This window comes from Sarcophilus harrisii, chromosome 1 (assembly GCF_902635505.1).
Source record: "Sarcophilus harrisii chromosome 1, mSarHar1.11, whole genome shotgun sequence".
NCBI lineage: Eukaryota > Metazoa > Chordata > Mammalia > Dasyuromorphia > Dasyuridae > Sarcophilus > Sarcophilus harrisii.
Window position 1 is genome coordinate 335,685,886 of NC_045426.1, and position 17,975 is coordinate 335,703,860.

Below are 17,975 nucleotides of genomic sequence, written 5' to 3' on the forward strand. Positions count from 1 at the left end.
TTAAAAACAGAAAACAGAAGTTAATATAACATGTCTTGATTTATATTCAATCTCCATAGTTTGCCTTGGATTCTCCAGCTCACTTTACAGATGAGGAAACTGAGGTAAGCGACTTGCCCAGGGTCAGGATCAGTATTTTATCCACTGCACTACTTAGTTGTAGCTCATTAATTATGACACTGCTTAACAGTGAAAACTGAGGATTGTTCTTATTATCATGATGCCATTTGTGGTTTTAAATGCTGCATGAAGAAAACTGTCTCAAATATTTCTTACTTGCACTCTCAAAATAAAAAACTCCATAAAGTTGTACTCAGACTACATAAATGTTTTAATATCTCATGCCTAGAGAATGAAAACACCTGCCAAGAATATCTTGACCATATCTTATCTTCTTATCATCATGTTACTTCCCCTTTTTTGGACCTCAGTTTCTTCTTCCATAAAATGAATGGATTGAACTACATGGTCATTAAGATTCCTTCCAATTCCAACATTCTGTTATTTTATGCTCTTATGCCTAACATTCTCTGGCCATTCATCTTGAAAATGTGTGTCTTCACTTACAAAAAGGCAGGGGTCAACATTAGTTCAGATCCTTGTCTCTACACTTAGAAAAAGAATTCAAAGCTCATGTCTTGTGAAGGCTACATTTTTACATATAAAGCACCTATCAAACTAAACAGGGAGCTCTATTTCCAAGTATCTACTTGAATATTGAGTAGGTAACTCCTCCAAGTTGCTATCAACAGCATGGATACTACATTCACTGACACTGAGAACTGGTTTGATGAGAACAGCTCAGAGGTCAAGAAGGTACTTGTACTAAAGCAAAAAGAGCATCATCACCATTTCTATAGCATGGATTACAGGGACTTCCATGGAAGTACTAGGACAGGCAGGTCAAATTGAGATACGAGTGTGTGTGATCAGATACATTGCTATACAAATTGCCATTTAACTAAAAAGTCCTTCATAATTCTTCATAAAGATTGTGTATAACTTTTTTCATGTTAATATGATATTGCAAATGAGTGAAAATTGTTTCTACCCTCTTCAAAAACATAGAAAGAACCATACAGAAGTGTTAGAAACCTGGGGTAGATTCCATAGATAGATCTTAGACTTCTATCCAGTGCCTAGGAGGTAACATACATCTCTGATAGTTTTCTGGAGCAGAAGGGACCTGTATCATTGGAAACTCTGACTAAGAACCAACCATTATGGAAACATAGAAGTCATTCCAACATGGTATTCAAATTGCTCAAGTTCTAATACTTTTAGTCAAGGGAGAAACAGTTGAACTAGGGAGTACATATATGTGTGTGTGTGTGTGCTTTTTTGCTCTTGACTAGGTTCTACAAAGAAAATGTAATTCATTAATTACTTGTAAGCTATGTAAAACTAATAGTGTACTGAATGAAACTGATTTGGAAAGAATAGGGGGGGAAATAGTCAACTGCCTGTAAAACAGTCAGTATTTTATCAACTGTTTTTAAGAAAACCAGAAATGGAGGGATAAATCCAGGGAATCCAATTATTCGTTCCTTCAACTAGAATTTATAGAATTAAACTAGAATTATTATGTGCTAAACAGAGGCAGATGATGGCTCAGGGGATAAAGCACTGGGCCTGGAGTCAAAAGACCTGAATTCAAATCCAGCCTCAGATACTTTCTAGCTGTGTGACTCTGGCCAGGTCACTAAACCTCTGTTGCCTAACAAAAGGATGCACTGGAGAAGAAAAGGGTGAACTATTCTAATATCTTTGGCAAGCAAATCTAAATCTAATGGTCTACACTGAGTCACAAAGAATCAGACACAACTGAATAACAGCAATGTGCTGAATCCTGGAGATGAGAGGAGGATACAAAAAGTCCAACATGTAACCTAAAATATCAGAACTAGAAAAGACATAAGAGAACCATTTAAACATTTTTCCAAATACATGCAAAGATAATTTTCAGCATTCACCTCTGCAAAAGCTTGCATTCCAAATTTTTCTCTTTCTCCCTTTCCTCTTCTACAAGTCAGTAAGCAATCTGATACAGGTTAAAGATGTGCAATTATTCTAAACATATTCCCATCTTTGTCATGCTGTGTAAAAACAAAAGAAAATAAAAGAAAAATTCCTTTATTTTTTAGATGGGAAACTGAAGCTCAGAGAAATGAAATGACTTGCTGAAGAACATGCAGTGATTTAGTGGCAAAGTCAAAGCTAGATTTCTCCCATCTCCTGACTACATCACTATACTCTTTTCCCTGTATCCAGTTGTCTTCTTAACCCTAATCCCATGGTCCCCAAGAGTTTAGAGTCTACTTGATGAGACAAGACATACACACACAAAACAGATCAAAGAATAAGTTTTCAAATGAGTGGTCCATAAGGCCAAGTGCTGTAGGAATTCAGAAAAGGATCAAGTGGCCTAAAAATGGATCAGTAGCCTAGATTTGCAAAGTCCCAGAAAGGAAGTGGAATTTAAATTGGATCTCGAAGAAGACAAAGGAAACATTTTTTGTGAGATTGCAGATGAAGCACGAGCAAAGAAATGGAAGTGAGGACTAAGCTTGGTGATTTATGAGCGCAATGGGAGCTTGGCTGAAGCTAGAACCCTAGTTTGTATTGTAAAATAGGAGACCAGAGAGGTAGGGTGGAGCCAGATCAATGGTAATCCATAGTGTAGAATTCTTGTGGGAAAAGGTTAGAAAAAGTCCCCAAATGAGAATCAGGATACCTTTAATCAAATTTAGTACTGCCATTTACTTTGTGACTTGGGCAGACCACTTTTTGAGCCTAAATGTTCTTATTTATAGGAATGATGTGGTTGGATTAGATCATTTGAACGACATCTTACTGTGTGAGTAGGAATGTAAGGTGAAGGATAAAGTTAGGCGTTTCCAGTCTTTGCAGAATGTGGTGGCTAGTTGTGGTTATAGAACTTCGGTTCTTTGGGGGTGGGAACACCAAACTTCCTTTTTAGAAAAAAAAAAAGATTTTTGTTGATGCTTTAAAAAATAAACCATCGTTGTCATTTCTCAATTACTCCTCCCTTTCTTTCCCCACCTCCCTTGTAACAAAGAAGTATAAACAGTAACCTTCTTAGGGATACAACCTGGGAAAGACTTGCATAGTTCTTGGAATACTGCCAACAAATTCAAGGGATAATATGATACCTGGAAACACTGTAAGCTCTTAATATACTTGGTGCCTTGGCTGACTTGGTGTTTTTACATAGAAGTGCCCCTCCCTCTTGTGAAAACTTAAATATATGCAAAACATAAATTTGGAAGTGGCCAAAGTCTTCACTTTATAAAAAGATTCTCTAGGAGTTTCTTTGAAATCGCAAGTTTTTCTAGAATACTTCAAATCAGAGCAAATTTGGGGATTTTGAGGGGGCCCATCGCTTGTGATCTCAGGCTCCCCTGGTAGTTAAAAAAAGGGATGAGATTTGCTTCCCCTTGCTTCTGCAGAGTCACAACTGGAGCCCCAGAGTCAGCCCCAGGAGCAAAGGGATTCTGTGAACTGGGAAGTTACAGACCGTCCTGCAGCCTCTTCCCCAGGGACACTGTTTTCGGGGGCGCAAGGCTCAGGGGCATCCCTTCCTCGGGTACTCGGCGGGGAAGCCCACCATCTCCACGCATCCCGCTCCCGGACTAGCCGCAGGCTGGAGGTCCGCGCCCCCGCGCCCTCCCGCGCGCAGGGGCAGAGCCCGCGCCCGCGTGAGCCAGGGCTTGAGACTGCAGCGCTTCTTTCTCTCCTTCCCCGCCTCCGATCCCAGTCCTCCGGGGCTCCTAGTCACGCGCGAGGCCCGCGCGCTTGCTTAGTGCTGGTGGGCGAAGATCCCGAGAGGCGCCCGAGGCATGGGGGCGCGCGCGCGCGGGCAGGAGGGAGCGGGGGAGAGCCAGGGAGCGCGCACCCGCCGCGCCCGCGGGGGAGAGCGAGCAGCCAGCCCCGCGGCCTGGGAAGTGGCGTGACCGTGCTGCGCGTGCGCGTTGCGGAGGGGCGAGGGGCGGTGCGCGGGCGCGAGTCTGTCAGTGACAGCGGGAGGTGGGGAGAAGATGGTGGCGGCGGCAGCTCCTCCGACATGAAGCAGCGGCGGCAGCGGCGGCAGCAGCAGCAGCAGCAGCAACAGCCCCAGCCGCAGAAGCAGCAAGGGCAGCCGCGACCGCAGCGGCATCTCCAGCCCGGGCTCCGGGCCCCGGGAGCAGCCCCCGGGGAGTGAAGGATTCGGGGGCCGGGCAGCTAGTTGCCGGAGGCTTCCTCCGCCGGGGCCGCGGGAAGACGCCCTAAGGGAGCCCAGGGCTCTGCGGCAGCGGCTGCTCCCGCGAAGTCCGCCCTCCGCGGGCTGAGGGGGAGGCAGCGCCCCCCCGGCAGGGCGGCCCTGCGATCCCCCGCCAGGCCGGGATTCTCCCCGTCTCCCCCGCCGGGCACGCTGTCCCTCGAGTCGCCGGGGCCAGCGTCCGCAGGCGGGAGGAGAAGCCGGGGCTCAGCCTCTCCGCCGCGGAAGCCGTGGGAGAAGAGACCGCTGCACAGAGGCGAGCCTCCACTGCCCGCATCCTCGGACTCGGTGGCAGCGGTGTGGGTTCCCCCTCCCCCTTCATACCGCCCCCCCAGATCCTTAGCGCCCGGAGCCGGGACGCGGAGGTCAGGAAAGCGCGGGGCGCCGCAGCCGCCGGGAACCAGGCCCCGCTAGACGGTGGTGGGCAGCCGCCTGCCCCGACGTAGGAGGGGGAGCCCGGGCGAGGGCAGGAGTCAGCAGCCCGCATCGGTCCGGGACTGGGCGGGGGAGGCGTGCTCTTCCCTGCGGAGCCCCCGCCACCCCGACCCGGGCTTGCGACGCCAGGTCCCTGCTGTAAACTCTTGGGTCTGCTTTATTGCGGGAAAGGGACAGCCTCTCTTTTTGCCAACCCCAGCCCTTCGCCCGGCGAGACTCTGCAGGGACCTAGCAAAGAGGAGGCGGTGAAACGAAGCTCCCCAACAGCAAGAAATAAGGAGGCAGCCGAGCAACCTTTTGGGGGTTGGACTCGTTCTTCTTCAAGTCACCGTTTGGAGCAGAGGATGGTTCTGTCGCGTTGGGAAGCAGCCTTGTCATTGTCACAACGGCGCCTTTAATGTAGAGGGAAGAAAGATCAAGGCTTCTTCGTCTTTTTTTTTTTTAATATTTTTTTTTTTTGGGGGGGGAAGGCTGCATTACATTTTTTTTTTCTTCTAATTTTTTTTTTTTTTTTCGGAAGATGAAGTACTCTTAAGGAGAGAGAGTTGTTTTCGGAAAAGAGATTGTTATGCTGAAAGTGATCAAGATTTGGACTTCCCCAAAGATTTGCTGTTTGTTGGACAGTGTGGGAGGAGAGAAAGTAACACGGTGCAATCAACTACCAGAAGGGTCAAAGTCAGTAGAGAGGAATCTGGGAAATAACAAGTTGGTAATACGTTTTCCAGCATCTTTCATGAATACGTGGGTCTTTTTAGGTCTTTACATTTTTACTTTTTGGCTTGAACCTGAATTGAAGCACTGATTAGACATTAGGCAGCAAATGCTGTGAGCATACGGTGAGCACTCAACCGGACATTCAAAGCACCCGGGGTGAATGTTTAAAAAGTCAACAGATCTGTTGGCGTTCACCCATCCAAAGGTAGATATATTGATATAATCAAGATTATTTTAATAATTTCCAGTGACCTTTAAGAGATTTGGCAACATGGCTTCCCCTCCACACCAGCAGTTGCTGCATCACCACAGCACGGAGGTAAGCTGTGACTCCAGTGGAGACAGCAACAGTGTCCGGGTAAAAATCAACCCCAAGCAGCATTTGGGCTGTTCTTCCAACCCTCACCCCAAACACTGCAAGTATAGCATCTCCTCCAGTTGTAGTAGCTCAGGTGAATCTGGAGGGCTTCCTAGGAGAACCGGAGGTGGAAGCCGAGGCCTCCGCAGGAAAAAGAAACTGCCACAGCTTTTTGAGAGAGCTTCTAGTAGATGGTGGAACCCCAAATTTGACTCAACCAACCTAGAGGAGGCTTGTATGGAAAGGTGCTTTCCCCAGACCCAGCGCAGGTTTCGCTATGCTCTCTTCTACATCGGTGTGGCCTGTCTTCTCTGGGGCATCTATTTTGGTATCCACATGCGATCTAAATTGATTGTCTTTGTGGTACCCACTCTGTGCTTCCTTTTAGTGTGTGTGTGTTTTTTCCTATTTACCTTCACCAAGCATTATGCTCGGCACTATGTGTGGACCTCACTGATCCTGATTCTCCTGGTTTTTACTCTGACTCTAGCTTCACAGTTTCAGGTTTTGACACCTCTCTCAGGAAGGGATGACAGCTCTAATCATACTCCTCTTGCTCTATCCACAGACACTTGCTTATCTCAAGTAGGCAGTTTTTCAATGTGCATTGAAGTGCTCTTGTTACTCTATGCTGTTATGCACTTACCTCTGTATTTAAGCTTGTTTTTGGGAGTAGCCTATTCTATTCTTTTTGAGCTCTTTGGGTATCATTTCCGAGATGAATGCTGTTTCCCATCATCTGGAATGAGACATATGCACTGGGAGTTGTTAAGCAAAGCTTTGCTCCACATATGTATTCATGCTATTGGGATCCACTTATTTATCATGTCTGAAGTTAGATCGAGGAGCACATTCCTTAAAGTGGGACAATCAATTATGCACGGGAAAGACTTGGAGGTAGAGAAAGCCCTGAAAGAGCGAATGATTCACTCTGTGATGCCAAGAATCATAGCTGATGACTTAATGAAGCAGGGGGATGATGAAAGTGAGAATTCAGTCAAACGGCACTCGACCTCAAGCCCCAAGAATAGGAAGAAAAAGTCTTCCATACAGAAAACTCCTATAATATTTCGTCCTTTTAAGATGCAGCAAATTGAACAAGTAAGCATTTTGTTTGCAGATATTGTTGGTTTCACAAAAATGAGTGCCAACAAGTCTGCCCATGCCCTGGTGGGTCTTTTGAATGATTTATTTGGTCGTTTTGACCGTTTATGTGAAGATACAAAATGTGAGAAAATAAGTACTCTGGGTGACTGCTATTACTGTGTAGCGGGATGTCCAGAACCCAGAGCAGATCATGCCTATTGCTGCATCGAAATGGGTTTGGGCATGATTAAAGCCATCGAACAGTTCTGCCAGGAGAAGAAAGAAATGGTGAACATGCGAGTTGGGGTTCACACTGGGACAGTTTTATGTGGCATTCTGGGCATGAGGAGGTTTAAATTTGACGTGTGGTCAAATGATGTGAACTTAGCCAATCTTATGGAACAGCTGGGTGTGGCTGGCAAGGTTCATATTTCGGAGGCTACAGCAAAATATTTAGATGATCGTTATGAAATGGAGGATGGGAAAGTTATTGAACGAGTTGGCCAGAGCGTTGTTGCTGACCAGTTGAAAGGTATGTGTATTTCTGTCTTTCCATTCCCTGTGGCTGATTAATTGTCCTAGTATAATTTTAATTATCAGGACCTTAAAATCAATTTGATTTTTGCTCTTGTGATTTTTAGGTATCAATAACAGTGCTGATACAGGTGAGACTTTCAGGGAGAGGATGATTTAAAGTATATATAACTTTTTTATTTCCCTATAACTTTTTAAACTGATGTGGTAGGTAGGTTGGAAGATATTATTCAACATAATTAAGAACTTTTGAGATTTACCATAAAAAAAAAACACAAGGAGAAACTTACCATTTAACTTCTTTTGTAAAATATTTTGTTTCCCAATTGCTTGCCAGTCATATCAGAAAGATTGTCTTTTAGTTTCTTGAAAATGTTTGAAAGTTATACATCTCCTTTGGGCCTCACTTTCCTCATCTGCAAAATGGAGCTATCACATGCTTAACTTCCTGCAGGGTTATAATAGGGATCAGATAATATGTGAAAACATTTAAAAAAGTTTAATACAAATTCAAGCTATTATTAACTGTACACAGATATATCGATTCTAGCTTTTTTTTTTTTTTTAAAGAATTTTAAGACTTTTATTTAGTCCACCAAAATCACAAACCTTTTTAATTGTTGTTAGCCTTAAGTAAAGGTCTATGTAGCATTAGTATGGTATTTTTCTTGAATTGCTTTTATTTGGCATCATTTTGCAGCATAAGGCATGGATTTAAACAGGTTAGGGAATGAAGAATATCACAAAATTGTACCAAGAATCAACAATTTAATTTACCTGTCACATTTCTAAACTTGTTCTTTTTATGTAACCCTTCTGTTTTTTTTTTAACCAAAATCTTAATTAGGAGGAAAATCCTATTTAAGAAGTATACGTAGATGGAGAAATACAGTGTTTAAAAAAATTAGTTGCAAAACCTTCAATTTATATAACAATTATGTTTTGTGGTATGGTTGCACTTCAACGATCTTTAAAGTCTCTTTTGGCACTGACTTCTATGATTGTGTGGGGACATATCCAAGTCCATTGGCAGTTTTATAATTCTATTACCTGACAAAAAGATAATTGCTTAATCCTTGACATTTCCCTGCCTCCAAGTTTACTGTGGTAAATTTAAATATTAAGGGACTGGAGATAAATAATTATAAAAACCTAAATTCACTGAAAATGTGAAGCTGTACTTTGTAGTTCACTGAAATGTTTTTTGCTAACCTCAGAGCCTTTATACTTGATTGTTTGATATCCTCCTCTTCACTCTGCAGAGCACAGGTAGAGTAAGGTTGTAGAGCATTATCTCTGCTTCTCATTTTTGCATGTGGCTTGTATTGTTTGACAGGTTTTGGGGAATGGAAAAAGGGTGCAGCAGATTAAGTAAAGTATGTCAGGTCAGCATACAGTATAAGTAACTTTATAAATTGTACTTAATACAATTGACAATTGTATCATTTAAAAAGTAAGACTGATCATAGTGTATTTAGAAACTGGAGTCCTTCAATAGTTGGAACTCATCTAGGAGAGGGTATTAAATCTTTTCTATTGAAATGTCAATTTAACTTTTTAGAATAAGGCTCTTAGAGGAGACAAAAACATGTATTTTTTTTTTTTTAAACCACAAACACTGTAAACTTGGAAGGTTAAATATTTCTTTTTTTTTTTTAAATTTATTGATAAATTTTATTCTGTGACAAGAAATTGCCCAATAAACATCCCAAGAAATTCCCTAGAAAGTACATTGCCTGAAAACAGTTAAGCAAGTTCACATAGCAGAATTGATTTTATGTACATGCTACTCTTGTGGTTTTTAGATTATTAACAGAGATGAAAGAAAAGTGTTGTTGTTGTTGGGTTTTTTTTTTATATATAATATGATACCAACGTTGGCCATTGCTTTTGATCTTAGTTTTTTTCCCCCCAATTATTTTAAAACTGCTATTTTTTCATTTATTTATTCTACAGCAAACTGAAATAAGCAAGCTTTTCTTTATCTTCAACTTATGCTTTTGTGGGCTTCTCACAAATTCCTCTAAACCCTCTGGAATCTCAATCTTTTTATTCTATGACTTTTTATTTGGTAGGATACAACAAACTTCCTTTTTCCCTTTAAAATGAGTATTGAAGTATGAAGTTCGAGCAAATTCTTTGATGGTATATTTTGAACATTTTAAAACATATTCATCAACTTACGTTTTTAGAGTGGGGACTATATAAATATAGGAGGCAGCTAGGTAAATATATTGCAGAACCTCAAGTTGGGAAGACCTGAATTCAAAGCTGATCTCAGATACTTACTGGCTATGTGACCCTGGGCAAGGTATTTAACTCTGTTTATCTTAATCTACTGTCAAAGGAAATGGCAGGCCACTCCAGATATCTGTGCCAAGAAAATCCCATGGACAGAATGGTTCAGGGGATCATAAAGAGTGAGACATAACTAAACAATAATGCATAAATATGTCCAGAGCATTCGGTTCTTTATAAGATGGTTAATTTATGTTACAAGATTGTGTTATGTCTAGTACAAAAAAAATTAGTTGTTAGGACTAGATATTCACTATAGACAATGTAGTTTTCTGAAAACACAAGTAAAATAGTATTAAGAGAGGATATTTTATTCTGGAGAAACAATGATAAAATGTGTCAAGTTTTTGTTAGTTGAATGCTATATGTTCTCATGGAGTTTTGTGACACAGTGTGGTTGGTCATCAAGTGTTAATGATATTATTGTGAAATGATGTTGATTGGAAGAGTAATGTAGGATATGTAGAAATATATCCATGTAATACAACTCTCTCCCCTCCCTCCTCCTCCTATCTCCTCCTTCCATCTCCTTTCTTCCCTCTTTCCCTTTTCCCTCCTCCCCTTCTCTTCCTTGTTATTCTCTGCTGTACTCTGGTAATGGAGTGGTACTTCCTAGTCACCAACAGACACTATAAAGCCATTATACAGCTATTTAACTCTTTTACAATTTATAGAAAGTTTTCTTCACAGGAACATTATAAAGTGGTTAATGCAGGTAATGTTTTCCCATTTGACAGATGAGGAAACTGAGATATAGAAAAATGAAACAACTTGTCCACAGTAATGGCTAATACGTAGCAGACCTAAGACTCATCAAATCTGGCTTTCCTACCTAGTTCAGTGTTCTTTCTACTATATAGTATTGCCTCAAAAAAATATAACTTTTCTTTTAACAGTTTTATAAGGAAGGTAGTACAAGTATTGTTTGTTATGCTCATTTTCTAGAAGATGGAATTGAAATATAGAAAAATAGACACAAAGAACACTGGTGGAGATTGCAGCTCAGGTTTTCCAGCTTCAGTGCTTTTTCCACCATTAAGCCCTGAAGTGATTTAAAGTGCAGCGTTGTAAGAATTTTGAATTTGATCCAAATGGCAATGAGAAAACACTCTAGAACTTTAATATGGGGGGATGGGATGAAGTGACCTGAAGAAGAGAATGTTTGAGCAGTCTTGCTAAACCTATATTGTAGGGGAGCTGGGAATCATAGTAGGAGGCAGTTGTAATAGTTTAGCATTTCCTTGGGCCAAAGGACAAAGACAAAGGGCCATGTGATTCTAGACTTGTTGATTTTTCCTTCACAGGATAGGATTTAAATGTAGTTGATGCAACTCAGAAAACATCTCTTTTCCTGATCTCAGATAATATAAAAACAAAACTAAAGCTCTCAGTTGTTTTAAACTCACAAGAGAAGACTGATGAAGCTTGTAGATCCCGTTTGAGAATCATGTTTTTAAATGCATTATAAAATATAGTCACAAAGGACAAGTTCATACTTTCCCTCCAAAAGCTCTTCATAGACCTTGAGTACCTCATGTTAAGAACTCTTGTTCTACTTGAAAAGCGATTAATATATAGAAGATTCAAGAAAATGTAACTTGTTTTTGCTAAATTTTCCAAGACTTCTTGCTATGAATGCCTTCTTAAAGTCACTAAAAAATAACCAACAAATTCTTTTTTAAAGTAAGATAAGCTCTGTCATTTTTATAACTTTGAAAACAATTAAGTTAACCCAAGAAAGAACAGAGGTTTAAATAAAGATGAGCAACTGGTTCTGCATCTAGGATTTTATGATTTGCAATATTAAATCTCAGGTTCTGTCTCAGAATCAGAGGTAATAAATTTCTTTGAGAATATTATAAATTGTAAATAAGTGTTATAGTTTGTAAAGTGCTACCAACCATAGCAAAACCTCAGTAAGATGAAAAAATTAGGGTGGAAGAAGGCCAGATAGACTTAGTGGAGGAGAAATAGCAAAATATTTGTAAAGAGATACAGCTGACTTTCAAAGACGTTTGAACCAGATTTTACAGATAAGTTTTAGGTTTGTAGAGGAAAGAGGATAGAGGACTGTTTGCTTATGTCTGGGTAGAAATCTCTATTAGCTACTATAATGACACTTTTCCTCTGTTACCTGAAAGATGAACTGAGAACAATTAACCCCCACAAAATAGGTCTAAAATCAGGGGTCCAGGGTCCTGGGGTCTCCCTTTGCTTCAGTAATCAACTGTTTCTTGCCTGAGACTAGAAATATAGGTTCTCTAATTTCAGCCATGTGTTGATGTGTCAGCTGATAGCTTCAATTCTGAGCCAAGTTCTGGTTGTTGGAACAGTTTGCTTTGAGGATGAATATGCCACTCAGGGTCTGCCCATAAATTGAATGCTTTTGGATGGTCAGTGTCTCCCTGGACCTGGAAGTTCCTTGCCCATGTGATTGGCAGCCAGAGTTCTTGGCTCTGCAGTCTATTGGGTTTGTAGCCATAGACGAGTCATTTATCCTCTGAATCTCCTCATCCCTAAAATGGGACTAAATTTGCGCTGTACTATCTACACTAAAAGTTTTAAAGTTTTGTTGCTCTGTAAATTAAGTAGTACTATAAATGTGAACTACTTCTGAATAGTCATAACCTGGAGTTTGCTGTGCTATGCTCGGCTGGAATTTTTCTCACATTTTAAAATAATATTTTAGGGGTTCTTTTATTTGGGGTTACTGCATTCTGCTTTATATTATTTACACACATGTCTCATCTCCACTATTAGACTATAAGCTCTTAAGGGAAGGGGCTATGTTTTTTTTTAATCTTTATAACAAATTTTATTGATTTGAAATATTTTCTTTCATTTATTATCCACTACAACCTAATATCCAATATGTAGAGAGACACTTCTTCCTTCTTCCCTTTTCCCCCCATTAGCACTCAGTTCAGTATATACATTTGTGTTTTCTGCCAGCTGATGAGAGGTTGGGATACCACCTGAAAGCTTACCACTTCTACATCATGAAGTATATCTTCTCTTACCTCTAGATGTGGCTGAGTCAGAACACATATATACTAAATTGAGATTGGAATGGATTAAGACAAAGAACTCCGGATAGGTACCTGGGAGCTGTCTTGCTGCTGATCCTAGTTGTCAGGACACATTTTGTGGTTGCCACCAAGTTGTGGTTACAACTTCAAATTTGAATGTAGGACTTTTTTAAAAATTAGAATTTAGCTATGAAAACTAATGTCTAAGAGAAGGTTTACTGGATTTGGTGTTTATATGAAGGAGAAGAAAGGAAATTATATTAGGTGGAAGAAACACAAAACAAGATAAAAAAGGAAAACAAAATAGGAAAAATTCTATGAAACCATCTAATTTATTTACAATTATGTACCTGTTGGCTTTATTTGTCCAAGATTCTTTTCATCTGGCATGGGAGGTAATTGTATTCTGAATGGTGTTGTAGAAAGAACATCAGATTTAGCCTGGGCTTCAGTCCTGGTTTTTTTACGTCTTACTAACCAAAGGCAAGTCACTTTGACTCACTGGGCTTTAATTTCCTTATCTGTAAAGTGAGAATAATGCATGTATTACCTACCTACTTCATTGGGTTGTTGTGAAAGAAATGTTTTATAAGCTGTAAAATATTATATAAGCATGAATTATTCAATTTGATTTACATTTCTTAAGTTCCTACTATGTGCAAGCACTGTGATGAGAGCAGATTAAAAAAAAAAAAGAAGAAAAGAAAAAGAGAAAACTAAATCACAGAATCTATCTATATGGAGCTTACTTTTTACCTGGGGGGAGAAACACAATATGAACATAGATTAATAAATACAAGGTAATTTATTTTATTTATTTATTTTAATTATAACTTTTTATTGACAGAACATATGCCTGGGTAATTTTTTACAACATTATCCCTTGCACTTACTTCTGTTCTGACTTTCCCCCTCCCTCCCTCTACCCCCTCCCCCAGATGGCAAGCATTCCTATACATGTTAAATATGTCACAGTATATCCTAGATACAATATATGTGTGCAGAATTGAACAGTTCTCTAAATTCAAGGTAATTTAAGGAGGGATAGAGTATTAGTAATTTGAAAGGCTTCCCTGAGGTGATACATGAATGGAGCCTTAAGGAAGATAACGTTTTTTAATAAACATGAAAAGTGGAAAGAGTGCACTGTTAGCTTGGGGAATGGCTTATGTGTATTCATGGAGGTGAAGATGAAATGTTAAGTTTATAAAACAGTTAACATTCCAGTCTGGTTGGAACATAGTTACATAAGGGAATTAATAGGAAATAAGGCTGGAAAGGTAGGAGTTAGATTATAGAGAATCTTGAATGACAGGACTTTATCTTATTTCAGAGGTAGTAAGAAGCTATTAGGTAGGGAAGTGACATGCTCAGACCTGGACCTGAGTATATGATTTTGGTAGCTGTATATTAGTAGTAAGACAAATATATAGAATATATAGAAGTAGTAAGACAAATTAAAAGGTTATTATAATAGTCTTTGAAAGAGATAATAAGGGACTAATTAAGGGTAGTGATAATATAAATGGAATGGAAACTCATTAATCTTGCATAATATAGGAAGACTGTGATAGTTTTGATAAATGTGTCCTCCCCATTCCCTCCAAAAGCTTATATTACTTTCATGTAAATACATACTTATAAATTAAAACACTTAAATATGAGCTATGATAGAAGCAGTTGTATATTCTTCAAACATTGAAGAAATAATTGTACCAAAGTACAGGTGCCTAAGTTCTTTTTTCATAAACGTTAAAAAAAACTTTTGGGTATATTATAAGGTATCATCTATATTTTGTCACCTATTGTCCACGATCCTCAATAAAATCTTTTGTATTCATTTTGGCTTATCTCCTCTTATTCTTAGAAAGATTTTATTCTTTCTGTTACTCTTTGACATGTTTCTAAAGTATAATCAGGATTTGGTGGAAATTTGGGACAGTTACAAATGATTGTCCTGGATTTCTCCTGTTGTAGTTGTATAAGACCTTGTACTACAAAAAGTAATTGCTTTTACTTCAGTGCTTCAGTTTGTGTTATATGATAATCATACATGGCGTGATTTAATTGTGCTTGAGTGGTTTGGAAATTATATTGAATTTGTTTCAAATCTTGTTGAAAGAGAAGAAAAAAATGAATGCTTATTACTTAGGTATACCACATATCATTGAAGGAACAACTGAAGGAAAACACTTTGTGGTAAAATAATTTGTAACTTTTTTTCTCCTTCACATGCTTTAAAAGATGCAGAATTTTATCAGTGCAAGTACTTACTCCCATAAAGCAGATCAAAAGTATTTCAAAATCTTAATATAGGTGATTTTATAAATTGCTAAGAACATAAAAATTCTTCACCTGGGGGTCAATCTTTCAGTGAAAGACTCTAAGAATTTAGTCTTATTCATTTTCAATTAACAGACAGTGTTTTTGTTTGCTTTTCAGCTTGGGTCAGCATAGCTTTTGAGAACCCACTTTGATGACATGATTCAACATGGGACTAGAATTTAATGTAACTTTTCTCATTCATTCATTAAGTATTTATAAGTATTTACTCTGTATTATCCTAAGCACTAAGGAAACCATAACAAAAGCAAAGCATTGCTCTTTTGGGTATTAATCCAAGATTCATCCCTTATTTCCTGTTAACCCCTAAAAAAAGCTATATCAGACTTGAGGAACTCTGTGGGGCAAGACTCATTCAAAAACATAGCTTATGGTTTCCACCAATGTAGAACTGGAGAACATATTGATTCAGAACAAAATCAAATAGCATAGCAACTAAAATAATAATTAAAAATCTCTCATTTCCCTCAATACATGCTGCCTTATACATACTGTGGTATATACATACCACATTTGACCAGGGCACCTGCATGATGGTTACCTTCATAGAGAACACTGTGACCAGGGAATATGTGCCAACAGGCACATGCTACAAACTCATACATGTAGAGGTTATCCATGATGAGATAGCTCACACCTTGAACATAAATGCTATTGATAAAATATGGAAGTCACAATATTTTCTGCTGTTCTTTGGTCATATTCTGCTTTCTTCAGGTTATATCTTGACTTGGTACATCTTTTCCTCTGGTTGTATGCAGTGGTTGTGCTCATCAAGTTTCATCCTTCTGTATTTCAATGTTTCAAAGTAATTTTAGCTGCTTTTCAGCTATCAGCCAATTTGCAATTACTTAGAAAACCTCTTCCTATCAAGGCAATGCTGACAGCTCTTTATTTTGTAACTGAGATTATGAGTCACTAAACTTAGTTGAGGCAGCCACAAAGCAAGCCAGAGCTCCCACAGATAAAATTAAGTCTCTTCTTTTGAGTGTCTGTGTCTGATGCTGATTTGAAGTCTGTGGTTGCAAAAGACTATCTGATTTAGAGTTAGGCATTCCTTGTAATTCTTGCTTTATTCCTTAATAGAAATGATGTGCTCTTCAGATCCAAATTGAGTATGCTGCCTCCCAAAACAAACTCAGAGGAACTTTGAGTTGGATGGAGAGAGAAATTGATTTTTGCCCAAAGATCCTCTTCATTTGGAAGATAAAGAAAGTTAAGCTAGAACAAAAGCTGAAGGAAGAAGGTGGAGTCCTAGCCTTTTCTCATGGCTCACATTTCTGTTTTTATGCTATATATCTTTCAGTAACAAAGCCTCTGACATCTGTATTCTATATTGCCACCATCTTAGGACTTCATTCTCTCACTACATTTGTAATATGGTTTATAGCTTGAGTAGCTAACTTTGTAAAATGCATTCCATTTCCAAGTGTTTTAGTTTCTAATGTTCATTGAAGTTTGTTCTTTATGTTATAAATGATCTGTTAAATTTGGACTTTATAAAAACATAAATGTATCTTATAGTGCTTTATTTATAAAAATTCATTTTATTTGGTAGCTTAGCTTTATTCATTTTTTTTTTCAGTGACTAGTCCAAAGTGTAAGTTATTTTAAATGATTTGAGAAGTAGGGAGACACAATTAATATTCTGATTAAATTTAAGATAAATATGTGAAATTATAGAAAACTTTCATGTAATGCATTTAGCTTTTTTTTTTTTTTTTTTTTTTTTTTTTATTGGATGGTGGATGTGGATTGGCAACCTTTAGAAAAGAAACGAATGCTTTTCATATTTGGCAGAAGATGGCAGCTCTTCAACATATCATGACAGAAAGTTCAGACTTGGAAAGGAGATTAGGAATTATCTAGTTACATTGGCCCCAAAGTAGGGAAATGACTTGTTTATTCAACTCCTACTGAAATTGAAGTTCAATTAAGGTATAAGGTCAAAAAAGGGCAAAAATGATGCCCAGATTCCATCGACTTAGAAACAGAACTGGATTTTGGAGAAAACTTTGACCAACCTCCTTATTTTTCAGAGGATGAAACAAAGATCTCAGAATTTAATGTTAGAGCAGAAACTAGACCATAAGTCTTCTGACTATCCAGGCCAGTGTTATTTTAGTCAGGTTGCTTGAAAATTTTGAGATGTGATTAAGACTTCCTGTGGCCAGTGACCCCCTAGTCCCTCATTTCATGATAGTAGCTGCACAAGAACAGTTGTCCTCTTAGTCATCTTCTATTTCTTTTGAGCTACTTCTATTCTGCTTTGCTCATAGAGCACAGCATCTTTTTTGATGAAGACACGCCATGCTGGCTGGTCCTGTGCCAGAGATTTCCATGTTGCACAACCAATTCTAAAGTTCTTGAGACTTTGAGAGTATTCTTGTGTCCCTTTGTTTTCTTAACGCTATGTAGCTTTTGCCCTGTGTGGGTCCTCCATAAAATGGGCTTTTTGGCAAATGTATGTTTGACATTCCAACAGTGTGGCCAACCCTGCTGAGTTGCACCCTTTATAGCAGATTGTGAATGCTTGATGGTTTAGGTTTGAGAAAAAATTTCATTCAGTGTTTGGTATTTTATCCTGCCAAGTGATCTTCAGAATCTTCCTAAGATAATTCAAATTTAAGTGATTCAGTTTCCTGGCTTGTCACTAGTATGTTGTCCAGGTTCCACAGACATACAATAATGAGGTTAAGGTGATTGGATAGATGCCCATAGTAGGGTGGGGTATAAGTGGTATATCCAATGTCCACACTTGGCAGTGGCTTTTGTTTGGAAGCCTAGAAAAAGCTGCTCTTTTCACAGCTCTCATCAAATTCTTCCTCCTCCCCTATACTTCCTTTGAAGGGATAACAGCAATAATATATTGCCATTTTTAGGGTTTAATAACATTGCA

General features: G+C 38.9%; 1 protein-coding gene across 2 annotated transcripts in view; it reads left to right on the forward strand.

Annotated features, from left to right (window-relative positions):
• Positions 1-5,204: 5,204 nt before the first annotated feature.
• Positions 5,205-17,975, forward strand: part of ADCY9 (adenylate cyclase 9) — a 176,031-nt gene continuing 163,260 nt past the window's right edge. For both annotated transcript variants that reach the window (XM_023497722.2, XM_003761887.4), the window contains exon 1: positions 5,205-7,404. In XM_023497722.2, the coding sequence (XP_023353490.1) occupies positions 5,700-7,404 (1,705 nt within the window). In that variant the 5' untranslated portion in view covers positions 5,205-5,699. The remainder of the gene's footprint in view (positions 7,405-17,975) is intronic.